At 45.8% G+C, this 12306-nt stretch overlaps 1 protein-coding gene across 1 annotated transcript in view; it reads left to right on the plus strand.

The window, feature by feature from the left end:
- igf2r (insulin-like growth factor 2 receptor) overlaps positions 1-12306 on the plus strand; it is a gene marked incomplete at its 5' end in the record, with an annotated part of 144593 nt that overhangs the window by 50861 nt on the left and 81426 nt on the right. The window contains 6 exons of the mRNA XM_083642893.1: positions 2212-2404; positions 2977-3080; positions 4384-4548; positions 6237-6383; positions 10365-10517; positions 11185-11322. Coding sequence (XP_083499019.1) covers positions 2212-2404; positions 2977-3080; positions 4384-4548; positions 6237-6383; positions 10365-10517; positions 11185-11322 — 900 coding nt within the window. The remainder of the gene's footprint in view (positions 1-2211; positions 2405-2976; positions 3081-4383; positions 4549-6236; positions 6384-10364; positions 10518-11184; positions 11323-12306) is intronic.

Genomic DNA, 12306 nt, shown 5'->3' on the forward strand with positions numbered 1-12306 from the left:
CACACCGAAAAATTAAACGAAAATGCAGGACTGATTTGCGGAATATTTGTGCTGGCATTTTCCACATGTAAAGCTTACACACCAAGTCCGCTGCCACGTTTTCACATTCTAGTGTTTCAATTTTGCATCAACAGAAAAATAAATCCTGTAAATCCTTTTGGGAACGTCCCATAACATGTATTACACAGCTCCTCTCCTCTCTTCTCCTCTCCTCTCCTCTCCTCTCCTCTCCTCTCCTCTCCTCTCCTCTCTTCTCTTCTCTTCTCTTCTCTTCTCTTCTCTTCTCCTCTCCTCTCCTCTCCACATTCCTCCGACCCACAGTCAACACACTCTCAGTGCATCTCTGAAGCTGTTCCTTTGCATGTGTTGTATTAAAAGCTGTTCATATTCATGTTTGGATATAGAGACATAGCATGTCTGGGAACGCCCACAAAATGTTAAACGGCTGGCGCGCGAGTGGGGTAAAACCGCAGATATATCTCATGGGCTGACTCACCAAAAGACGGTGCTGCGGCTCTAAACTACATGTTTGGGGGTTCTAGAGCGGAACACAAGACGTCTGCTCAGATGCGCGTTTACTGCGGTGGTTAAATCCCCGATCGTGTCTGCCTGGGCTGGGCTATCAGCTAAATTCTAACTTTGCTGAATGGATAGAACGGGGGAATTTACCCCACCCTGACCCCGCCCCCAGCAAGGCTGAGCCAGCTAACCCAGCGTCTATTGTGGGCGTTCCTAGAGCCTGTATGGGCGTTCCCAGACATGCGGACTGTCTCTATTAGGGATGTTAACCGGTTAACCGCCGAAAACATCTCTGACCGGTTAAACATGTTGGTTAAAGAGTTAATTTGCATATTAATTTGCATACAACGTGTTGCAAATCTGTCGATTTTTTTCCCCCCTTCGTGGGAAGCAATGTTAACCTAAGTATATTCAGAAGGAGCTGATGCACACCTTCAATCTCTTAAAGGCAGGTGCGTCGGAGATGCAGTACATATGAGAGATAAAGAGGAGTCCCGCACACTGTCAATTACTTGCAAAAAAAAACTTTAATAATTTTTTGCAAGTAACCTAAGTATATTAAAACATGGCACAAGGGTTAAACTGGCATTATATAGGAATTAAAAGCTCTTGCCCCTGCCAATAACATTCATTTAGAGAAACGCTGAAAATTCCTCTCTTCTCAAGGGTTTGAGAGCAACGCACCACTTCCTGGTCTCTCTCTCACTCACTACCCCCCCCCCCCCCCCCCCCCCCCCCCGCTCTGAATTTCTGACGGACAGCTCAGATGTGCTTTCATTTCAGAATGAATGTATGAACACACCCATACTGAAACAATCAGCTCATTAATCCATGTTCTATCATTTCGTGTGTGGGACTGTGGGCTGACTATAACGTTAATGTGACGAGCTGCCAGGCAGTAAACTGCATTTCATTTCTCCGCCTGACGCCCCGTGCAGAGTGCAGACTACAGCCACATTTAAGTATGCTGGGATACCTGGTGACGCAATCCAATACAAAATGCCGGCAGCAGCGACAGCCGGCGTCTACATGCGACAAATGTTGCTCTAGTCTGCACGGGGCCTGAGGTTCTTACTTTCACTTGCGTGTTTCAAGCAACAAGCTGCGTTTTCCACATCGATTCTACTGAAGAATATCAACACTTTAAAATGTATAACGTAATTCAAGCGGATTTGGTAGTGTGTGAAGCCTGCAGTAACGGAATCACAACACACTCTAAAATAATGGTCGCATATGCCGTTTGAAACGCTGGACTGAAAGGCACGCACCAGTGGTGTTTTTTCACATATTACAATTTTTTAACCGGTTATTAACTGGTTAAGGGTGTCAGTTAATCGAAAGTAAAAATTTACCGAAAACCGACATCCCTATTGGATATTCAATGGAAAGACAGAACCGTAGTGCTGCGCAACAAATCTTTCAAAAAGTAATGGAAGGATGAGACTAGATCTAGTTCCAGTTTTTCAGAAATGTAATTTGAAAGCTCATTGCCAGCCCATGGCCTTTCTAGTGTTCATAGAAAAACGTGCACTAAGATACTGCTATTAAAATGGTTCAAAAGCCTGCAATGGATTTTACATGGCACAATGCCTCGACCCTGAGCAATGAGTTGCAGTGTGTTGAGGTGAGCCCTTGGTGTGAAATGGCTTTAAACCTTCTAATGCCATGTTGTCTGTGTGTGTGTGTGTGTAGCTACAGACCCTCCGTACTATACTGAGTCTGGGTCCAGTAACGGTGGTGAAAGTTACATCTACTACCTGAACGTGTGCGGGGAGACCACCGCCGAGGAGTGTGGCCGCCTCGGAGACTCCGTATCGTCCTGCCAGGTGAAAAGCCCCGGAATTGTCAAGAAGATCGCCGGCAAATTCCAGAACCAGACGCTACGGTACCGTCTCTGTCTTTCTGTCTGTCTGTCTGTCTGTCCATCTGTCTGTTTGTCCATCTGTCCGTCTGTCAGTATTCCCTTCAATGCCTTTGTTGGTAGAGTAAGTTAGTTCCGTCACTCAGTCGTGTTGTGGTCGGCTAGCCAGTCAGTCAGTTGGTCCCTTTAATCCTTGGGTGCTGTCGGTCCCCGTCAGCCAATTCTGTTGGTCAGCAGTTGCTCAAGTCAAGTCCATGTCATTAATGTCAAGTCTCAAGTCTAAATACAGAGCAGCAAGTCAAGTCAGAAGAAATGAAGAATAGAATACAAACTAATTCATACAAATACTGTTTTTACATTCTATCCTCACTTTCCGTCTCTCCTCCCTCCCTCCCTCCCTGTCTGTCTGTCTGACTGTCTGCCTGCCTGTCTGTCTGTCTGTCTGTCTGTCTGTCTGTCTGTCTGTCTGCCTGCCTGTCTGTCTGTCTGTCTGTCTGTCTGTCTGTCTGTCTGTCTGTCTGTCTTTCTGTCTGTCTGTCTGTCTGTCTGTCTGTCTCTCTGTCTGTCTGTCTGTCTGTCTGTCTCCTCTCCTGTAGGTATTCAGATGGAGATCTGACTCTGATCTACCCAGACGGCAGCAAATGCTCCACAGGCTTCCAGAGAATGACCATCATCAACTTTGAGTGCAACAAGACGGCAGGTGAGACTGAGGAGCGCAGGGAGAAAACCTGAGGGTCCACAAGTGATGCCCCTTACATAACTCCGTAGGAGAGAATCCTGCTTGAAGCTGATTGGCCCCTTCCCCCAGGATTTTTCATTTATTTCCTGATTGACTCAAAAGGACCCTAAATAGACAGATGAGACATCACTCAAGTCACAGCGTTCGAATTTTGCATTGGGGCCAGACTTTGGGGGCAGTTATATTGAAGTGAATGGGGTGGACAGGGTACTCTAAGTCCCACGATAAACCGTCATATCTGTGTCCTGTCGTTTCACCTTGGATTCTGGCCCCAATGCAAAATTCAAACGCTGTCTTAGGGCAGGGACACACCAGAAGCTGTCTTAGGGCAGGGACACACCAGAAGCTGTCTTAGGGCAGAGACACACCAGAAGCTGTCTTAGGGCAGGGACACACCAGAAGCTGTCTTAGGGCGTCCCACGTCCTGCAGTGAGAGTTAAGTTAAGTTAGTTAAGTTATCCTTTATTTATCCCCTTGGGGAAATTCATCTTCTGCATTTGACCCATCCTCTACTAGGAACCTTCCTAGAACTAGGAGCAGTGGGCAGCCACAGTGCAGCGCCCGGGGACCAACTCCAGTTCTTTTTGCCAGTGCCTTGGTCAGGGGCACTGACAGGAGTATCAACCCTAATATAACATACATGTCTTTTGATGGTGGGAGGAAACCGGAGCACCTGGAGGAAACCCACACGAACACAGGGAGAACATGCAAACTCCACACAGAAAGGACCTGGGACGGACCGGGGTTCGAACCCGGGACCTTCTTGCTGCTGAGGCAACAGCGCTAACCACTGAGCCACCGTGCCCTCCTGAGTTTCCGCGTCTGGTCTGTTTTTGACGCGAGCTGCGAGCAGCCGTTTGCAGCCAGCCATGAAGTCACTTATTGTTTTATTGTTTTATTGGATCCCCATTAGCTATCACAATAGTGAAAGCTAGTCTTCCTGGGGTCCTAAAATATATTAAAGCAGCATAATTAAAACATGGCATGATACATAACTACTACATAATAACTAGTGACCGCCCGGCGCAAAGAGAAAGAGAGCGCTTCTGGTGTAAATGGCTCGATGTTTCCGTGACGCGTCTGTTGACGGAGACCTTTCTGTTTTTTAGGGTGCTTGATTGGCTCAAAGGGTGACCGCATCATTTGTGGGCGACAACATGTTTACTATTGCATTGTTTTATCTCCAGCGCTTCTCAGCTTCAGCAGAAATTGTCCCGCAGGTCAAAACTTCATGTCCTTCTTTGTTCTGCTATGGTTTCCTCAGAGAAAGGTGGGCGAGGATCTCCGGTGTTTACGGGCGAGACGGACTGCACCTATTACTTTGACTGGCAGACGGCATACGCCTGTGTCAAGGAGAAGGAGGACCTACTGTGCCGGGTCTCCCATGGCAACAAGCACTTTGACCTTTCACCCCTCACACGATACCCTGGTGAGATTGACAGACATGATGAGTGTATTCAGCTGACCTGTGACATTGCTGATGATCTGGGGGACATTTTTTCGCGTTTCCAGGCAGTTCTAGGAACAGCTAAACTTTTGAGAATTGCTTCTGGACAACAAAGTTGCTTCTTAAAGCTAATTTATACTAACTGCAGAGTGTCCAGTTTTCGCGGAGCGGAGGCTCTGTTGCGGCCAGCGCGGTGCTCCGCACAGGCTCTGAGTCTGCGGAGGGACTGCACGGAGCTCCGCGCTCCTCTCATAAAATGTAACTCCGCGGAGCCCGCCGCGAGCTCGTGCAGTCAATTCCGAGGCTATGATTGGCTAATGTTTGCTATGGTTTGTATAGGGAAGAAGCCTCCACAAACTGACCAAGTGACCGGCGAAATCAGTGCAAAATGAACGGGTTTGAGCATCGCCACATGAGTGAGGGAGCAACATGATCCTTTTCTCACAGTCATGAGGGAGCCCATTTTAGAGTGAATAGCCTACAATTTACTACGTCAATAAAAACGATTTGAGATCGAAAAAATTTAATGCAAAGCACAAAAACAAGAAGACAACAAACTTACTTGCTAAAAACAAACTGAAAATAGCCTACAATTGCACTAGGATTGATTATTTGTCGATATAAATCAGGATCACACACGGAAGAACTGATGTGACATTTGCATTCCTGCTAAAAACACAACGGGAGCCTGGAGGGGGATTCTCCGCTCTCTGCAGACACTGCACTGCTACCGCATTTACCATAAAAGGATGTGCCTCTGCGGAGAGAACGGTCTTGCCGTGAACACCGCGGACACCGGACACTCTGCAGTCAGTATAAATTTGCTTTTAGGGCCTCGACACACCAAAATAACGTCAAAGAAGGAGCGGCAACGAAGGCAGACTGTTGCGTCGCTTCACGTCTCCTGTATGGGGGCCAAAAAGATCTGTCAAAGCTGATTCCCGAGTGGGAGCTGATCCAGAGATATCATCACCAATCCAGCTCCCAAGTACTCAGATTGGCAAATGTAGCTGTTCTGAATCAATACTTGACGCGCTTTGGGGAAAATATGAAACTTTTCCGATAGGACAATAATTTCTCCTGGGACATGCTGAGATGCTCATTTGGTCCAAAAATATCTGCTTTGGCCTTTAAAAAAAAATAACACAATGCTGGTTGAGTTCAAGTTCCACCTAACCCCTAAATCTTCAGTTGCTTTCCTTTCGGAGCGTGTCCTCAAAACAACTTGTCTCCGTCTTGCTCTCTCACCCCCTCACGTCATGTCCTCAAAACAACTTGTCTCCGTCTTGCTCTCTCACCCCCCCATGTCATGTCCTCAAAACAACTTGTCTCCGTCTTGCTCTCTCACCCCCTCACGTCATGTCCTCAAAACAACTTGTCTCCGTCTTGCTCTCTCACCCCCTCACGTCATGTCCTCAAAACAACTTGTCTCCGTCTTGCTCTCTCACCCCCTCACGTCATGTCCTCAAAACAACTTGTCTCCTTCTTGCTCTCTCACCCCCTCATGTCATGTCCTCAAAACAACTTGTCTCCGTCTTGCTCTCTCACCCCCTCATGTCATGTCCTCAAAACAACTTGTCTCCGTCTTGCTCTCTCACCCCCTCACGTCATGTCCTCAAAACAACTTGTCTCCGTCTTGCTCTCTCACCCCCTCATCTCATGTCCTGCAGAGGTGGAGTCCAGTGCTAACTGGGAGGCGGTGGATGCCAATGCTCCAGAGTCGGACCTGCGACGTTTCTACCTGAATGTCTGTCACCAAGTCCTCCAGAGAGGAGCCGCTCTCAGCTGCCCAGAGGACGCCGCCATCTGCGCCGTGGGCAAGTGTTGGGGATTTTTTTTCTCAATGTTTTCAATTTGCTTAAAAGACCCAGATCCTCCTAATAATGACATTATATTGATTATTGGGAGAGAGAGAGAGAGAGAGAGAGAGAGAAGTATTCTCTATGCTTTAGAAATGTCCTTAGTTCAGCCTTACGTCGGGTTCACACACACGCCTAGAGCGACGCTTAAAGCAACGCCTAAGCAACGCCTAAAATTTAGGCGTCCTTGTTAACAGACGAGAGCGTTCACACATACCGCTGCCACGCTGTGCTGAAGCCACGCTCGCGCTGTGCCTACGCTGCGCTGCATTTATCGTTTAGGCGTCTGTTCTATTTTTCAGCTCTAGGCGCGCTGAACTGTCAAGCTGGCTGTTGTTTCTGGTGGACTTGGGCCATATTTTCTACCGAGTTTGCCCAAAAGGGAGGGTGGAGCGAGTGCATAGTAGGAAAGCTGTCCTTCATGTGTTCCTCTAATAACGTCTTTTCTATCAGATGTATATATACCCCCCCTGTCTCAATGCATATATCACTCATGGTGTTGATGACTCATAGTCACATGATTACCCGAGGGAAGGGCCAAGAAATAGACAGACATCCTCACTTGCACATTACAATAAAAAAGAGGACTCACCCATGCTATAAATCAGATCTGAAAAGTGTAAAAAAACCGCTGCTCATGTGTTCAGCGTAGCGCAGAGCGTGGCGTCCTGTGTGAACGAAAATAGGCGCCAGGCGTGCATGAAGCAATGCCTATATGCGTAGGCATAGGCGTAGGCATAGGCGTAGGCATAGGCGTAGGCGTGTGTGTGAACCGGCCGTTACTCCTGTCTGTTGCACCAGGCACATTATTTAACACCATTGCAATATGGCACCCCCTGCAGGTGGAAAGATGAACTGAAATTAAAACACCAAACCTGTCCATGAATTTTGAACAGTCACAGCAACTGAACACCAACCTTTTTAGTCCACATTAATGCCATGGACCCCCATTTGGTGAAATTTGTTCTCCGAACCAAATCTGAGAGTATTTTTTATTGTTGCTTTTGACCCGAATTCCATGACTGTCTGTATTGTAGGTAGAGGGAGAACAGACTGTCTGTATTGTAGGTAGAGGGAGAACAGACTGTCTGTATTGTAGGTAGAGGGAGAACAGACTGTCTGTATTGTAGGTAGAGGGAGAACAGACTCTCTGTATTGTAGGTAGAGGGAGAACAGACTGTCTGTATTGTAGGTAGAGGGAGAACAGACTGTCTGTATTGTAGGTAGAGGGAGAACAGACTGTCTGTATTGTAGGTAGAGGGAGAACAGACTGTCTGTATTGTAGGTAGAGGGAGAACAGACTGTCTGTATTGTAGGTAGAGGGAGAACAGACTGTCTGTATTGTAGGTAGAGAGATAACAGACTGTCTGTATTGTAGGTAGAGGGAGAACAGACTGTCTGTATTGTAGGTAGAGGGAGAACAGACTGTCTGTATTGTAGGTAGAGGGAGAACAGACTGTCTGTATTGTAGGTAGAGAGATAACAGACTGTCTGTATTGTAGGTAGAGAGATCACATGCCTGTCTGTATTGTAGGTAGAGGGAGAACAGACTGTCTGTATTGTAGGTAGAGGGAGAACAGACTGTCTGTATTGTAGGTAGAGAGATCACATGCCTGTCTGTATTGTAGGTAGAGGGAGAACAGACTGTCTGTATTGTAGGTAGAGGGAGAACAGACTGTCTGTATTGTAGGTAGAGGGAGAACAGACTGTCTGTATTGTAGGTAGAGAGATAACAGACTGTCTGTATTGTAGGTAGAGAGATAACAGACTGTCTGTATTGTAGGTAGAGGGAGAACAGACTGTCTGTATTGTAGGTAGAGAGATCACATGCCTGTCTGTATTGTAGGTAGAGGGAGAACAGACTGTCTGTATTGTAGGTAGAGAGATAACAGACTGTCTGTATTGTAGGTAGAGGGAGAACAGACTGTCTGTATTGTAGGTAGAGGGAGAACAGACTGTCTGTATTGTAGGTAGAGGGAGAACAGACTGTCTGTATTGTAGGTAGAGGGAGAACAGACTGTCTGTATTGTAGGTAGAGGGAGAACAGACTGTCTGTATTGTAGGTAGAGAGATAACAGACTGTCTGTATTGTAGGTAGAGGGAGAACAGACTGTCTGTATTGTAGGTAGAGGGAGAACAGACTGTCTGTATTGTAGGTAGAGGGAGAACAGACTGTCTGTATTGTAGGTAGAGGGAGAACAGACTGTCTGTATTGTAGGTAGAGGGAGAACAGACTGTCTGTATTGTAGGTAGAGGGAGAACAGTGAAATTGTTACCAAAACAGTCATTCTCCAACATTCTTTACTTGTTAACTTCTTGTAAATTACATAATGTTGAAGTTGAACAATTCGTCAATTTGCTGGGGACCCCCTGGAACCCCTGGAACCCCCTCAAGGATGCCTGGTGGTCCCCGGACCGCACATTGAGAGCCACTGGTTTAGCCACAGCTTTAGTGTCAAACTAACTAGTTTCAGCTAGGGATGCACGATATATCGGCAATCATATCGGTATCGGCCGATGTTAGTCATTTTTTAACATATCGGTCATATCGGTATCGGTCAGATGTTGCCATGTTAACACATTCAGTGCCAAGGACGTCTGTGGACGTCCTAAAAAAAAGTAACGAGGAGTGCCAAGGACGTCTGTGGACGTCCTAAAATCATAATTCATATTATTCCATAATTCTGCTGTTTAAGGTCGTACCTAGCCAGTGAGCATGAATCCCTTCAAGGGATCACACGGCGCCACCTTAAACATCGTCACAGGAGCTGCTCCACCCACCTCAGATCCTTTACTTTGTACAGGAGACAGCGGAGAAAGTGGAAACCGATGCATGCTTTCTGCCAGAGCCGTATATATTGCTCTGTCTACAGCGGACAGTGGGCTCGGCTGCATCCGCGCTCACAACTGAGCTCTTATGCTTCTATCTATCTCCACACGATTTCCTAGAAAGCCAGCATCCGAAGCCGAACGGCCAAGCCTTTTCGTTCAGTCGCGTTTGCCAGCGCGCATCATTTCCTTCTTGATGGGCGCTGGGATCTGTCCGGGGCAAAAACGAGAAAACAAACTCTGTGCGTGTGGGAGGAGCCCGCAGCTCAGAGGTGGAGAGGGGAGAGGGGGGAGGGGGGGGGGAGAGGGGTGTGTGGCACACAGGCTTCACAGAAACCACACCACACGCCACCACATCAGAAAACACCAGCCAGAGTCAGTGAATGTGCTCGAAATTAGAGTGCAAAAGGTATTCATAAAAGGGCCTATATCTTGGAAAGTAAAAAAAAACGACAGAAAACCCTTGAAAGTGCACTTTTTTGAGAGGCTGTAATTTCATAATGGAACTGTCTAGAAACAAAATTTCTTCTTTGGAAGAAGCAGGAGTGTTCAATGTTTCATTAAAGTCCAGCCCCGTTAATATAGCCATAATAGAAAAAATTCTATAGCTGTTTTTAACTGAATGGAAGTGAATCTGGCACAGGCTCCAGACAATTTTACTGAAGCGCTGTGGCACTGAATGTGTTAATATCGGTTATCATTATCAGCCAAATTCTTCACATTGATATGAAATAATGCAGTAAATCTATGATTTATGGGCTTTTCCAAAGGCTTTGCAAATAAAGAAATGCATAACTTTTTCAAATTCAGTGTTTACATGTGTTTTTCAGTATGTACAAAATGTGATGATCATAAAAATGTGGTTTGATACAGATCATATCGACATCGGTAAATATCGGTTATCGGCCATAACAGCAATGTTAATATCGGTTATCGGCATCGGCCAAAATTTTCATATCGGTGCATCCCTAGTTTCAGCTCAACGTATAGTGTGGCAAGCTGATGTCCTTTAGTGGCGTGTAGAGATGGTGCATTCTGCTTTCTGCAAAAACGCCCATGACCTGATGGACCTCAGCAGTCTGTTTGTAATGATTGTGTGTCTGTGTTCAGATAAGGAGAATAAGGCCACCAGTCTGGGCAGCTTCCTGTCCTCCCCGCAGCAGACTGAAACAGGGAGTGACATCCGTCTGTTGTACACCGACGGAGACCAATGCAGCAAGGATGTGAAGATCACAACCATCTTGACCCTCAAGTGCAAACCAGGTGGGACCACCCGGAGACCGCAGCAGTCATCCAATGGAACAGTCGCGCGCTCTTTTCGTCTACTCCTTTCCCTTTTTATTGATTCAAATTTGTCTTCCTTCCAAGCGTATTATTTTTGCATTTTTCATTCGTTTTTATTTTTATTTTTTATTTCATTTTTGCCCTTTTGTTTTCAAACTCAGTTTAGTCGTAATTCGTTTTTAAAGTGGGCTTGCTTGTTTAATTTAGTTTATATTTTTTGAAAATGGCTTGTTTAGTTTTTATTAGTTTCAGTGTTTCAGCAGTTTGTCTTTCTTTTTGTATGGGGTATTTGTTAGGGGTGAAATTCAAAAAGGTCAGAAAAAGTTAACATCATACATTAAAAGAAAAAATCAGTGGCACAGCTAATATATATATATATATATACATATATATATATATTTCATACCCACCCAAAATACTACAGTAGGCGTATGTCTGAAATAAATAGATGATGTCAAAAAAAGTTTTACAGATAACGCATAATAAGACATATTACAGATTCAGTTAGTTATTGTTTTTTCTTTCTTTTTTCTTTTGCAAAGCCTTGTTTTTATTGTTTACTTCTGTTAATGTTTTCACACCTAGTTTTGGTTATTGTGTTAGTTTTTGTTAGTGTTAATACCCTGGCTCCTCTCCTCTCTGATAGGAGACCTGGAAAGTGCCCCTGTGCTCCGCAGTGTGTCTGCTGACGGCTGCTGGTATGAGCTGGAGTGGTACACGGCCGCCGCCTGCGTGCTGTCCAAGACACAGGGGGACGACTGCAAGGTGGAGGACTCCCAGGCCGGTACGACACACACACACACACACACACACACACACACACACACACACACACACACACACACACACATGCATGCACACACACATTAACAAACACACATGCATGCACACACTGCACAGGCGACCTGTCCAGGGCCGATAGATACTTTACTTTACTTTATTGGCTTATTGTGACGGGACAATGCACATTAATGGACATGTTCAGAAATATAGAAGCCTCTATATACGAAAACATGTAAATATGCCGGAGTTAGCTAATGCTAGTTTACATCCGTAGTCCCCAATAAATATCACACAATCATTCATTACATTCATTCAACGCACAAACTGATATATGTTAACATGATTTGTTGGCACCTCTATACTATGCTTTACGGTACCCATGATGCTGTGCTGGCTGCGCGCTGTGATGATGTGTTATGTTGTGAGCCGGGAGCGGCAAGTTGTCATGCTGTTGAGAGCGGAAAAGTAAACGAACTGATATTAAATAAACGTCTCATTATTGAGTTAACATGGTAGCAGAGGATGGCTGCCTCTAATAACTACAGACTGCCTCCGACATTCGACGAGGGAAAGTCGTACGAAAACTGGAAAAATGAAGTTGAAATGTGGAGACAGGTGACGGACCTGGACAAGAAAAAACAAGCACTGGCTGTAGCGTTGTCGTTGGATGGCCGACCAAGGGACATTGCTCTAGAAATACAAGCGGACGATCTAAACAAGGATGATGGTATGAACACTTTGATTCGGGAACTTGACAAAGTTTTCATGAGAGAAGAGAAAGACCGGGCTTATGAAGCGTACTCTGTGTTTGATCGAGTGTCAAGGAAAGACGGCGTCGCTATGGCCGAATACATAGCGGACTTTGAACAGAAATACAACAAGATCCGTAAGTTTAATATGGTTCTGCCCGACGCTGTTTTAGCGTTTAAACTCCTCGATACAGCCGGCCTTGATGTCAAAGACAAGCAACTAGCATTAACTGCGT

This window comes from Poromitra crassiceps, assembly GCF_964638095.1.
Source record: "Poromitra crassiceps genome assembly, chromosome: 9".
NCBI classification, from domain to species: Eukaryota; Metazoa; Chordata; class Actinopteri; order Beryciformes; family Melamphaidae; genus Poromitra; species Poromitra crassiceps.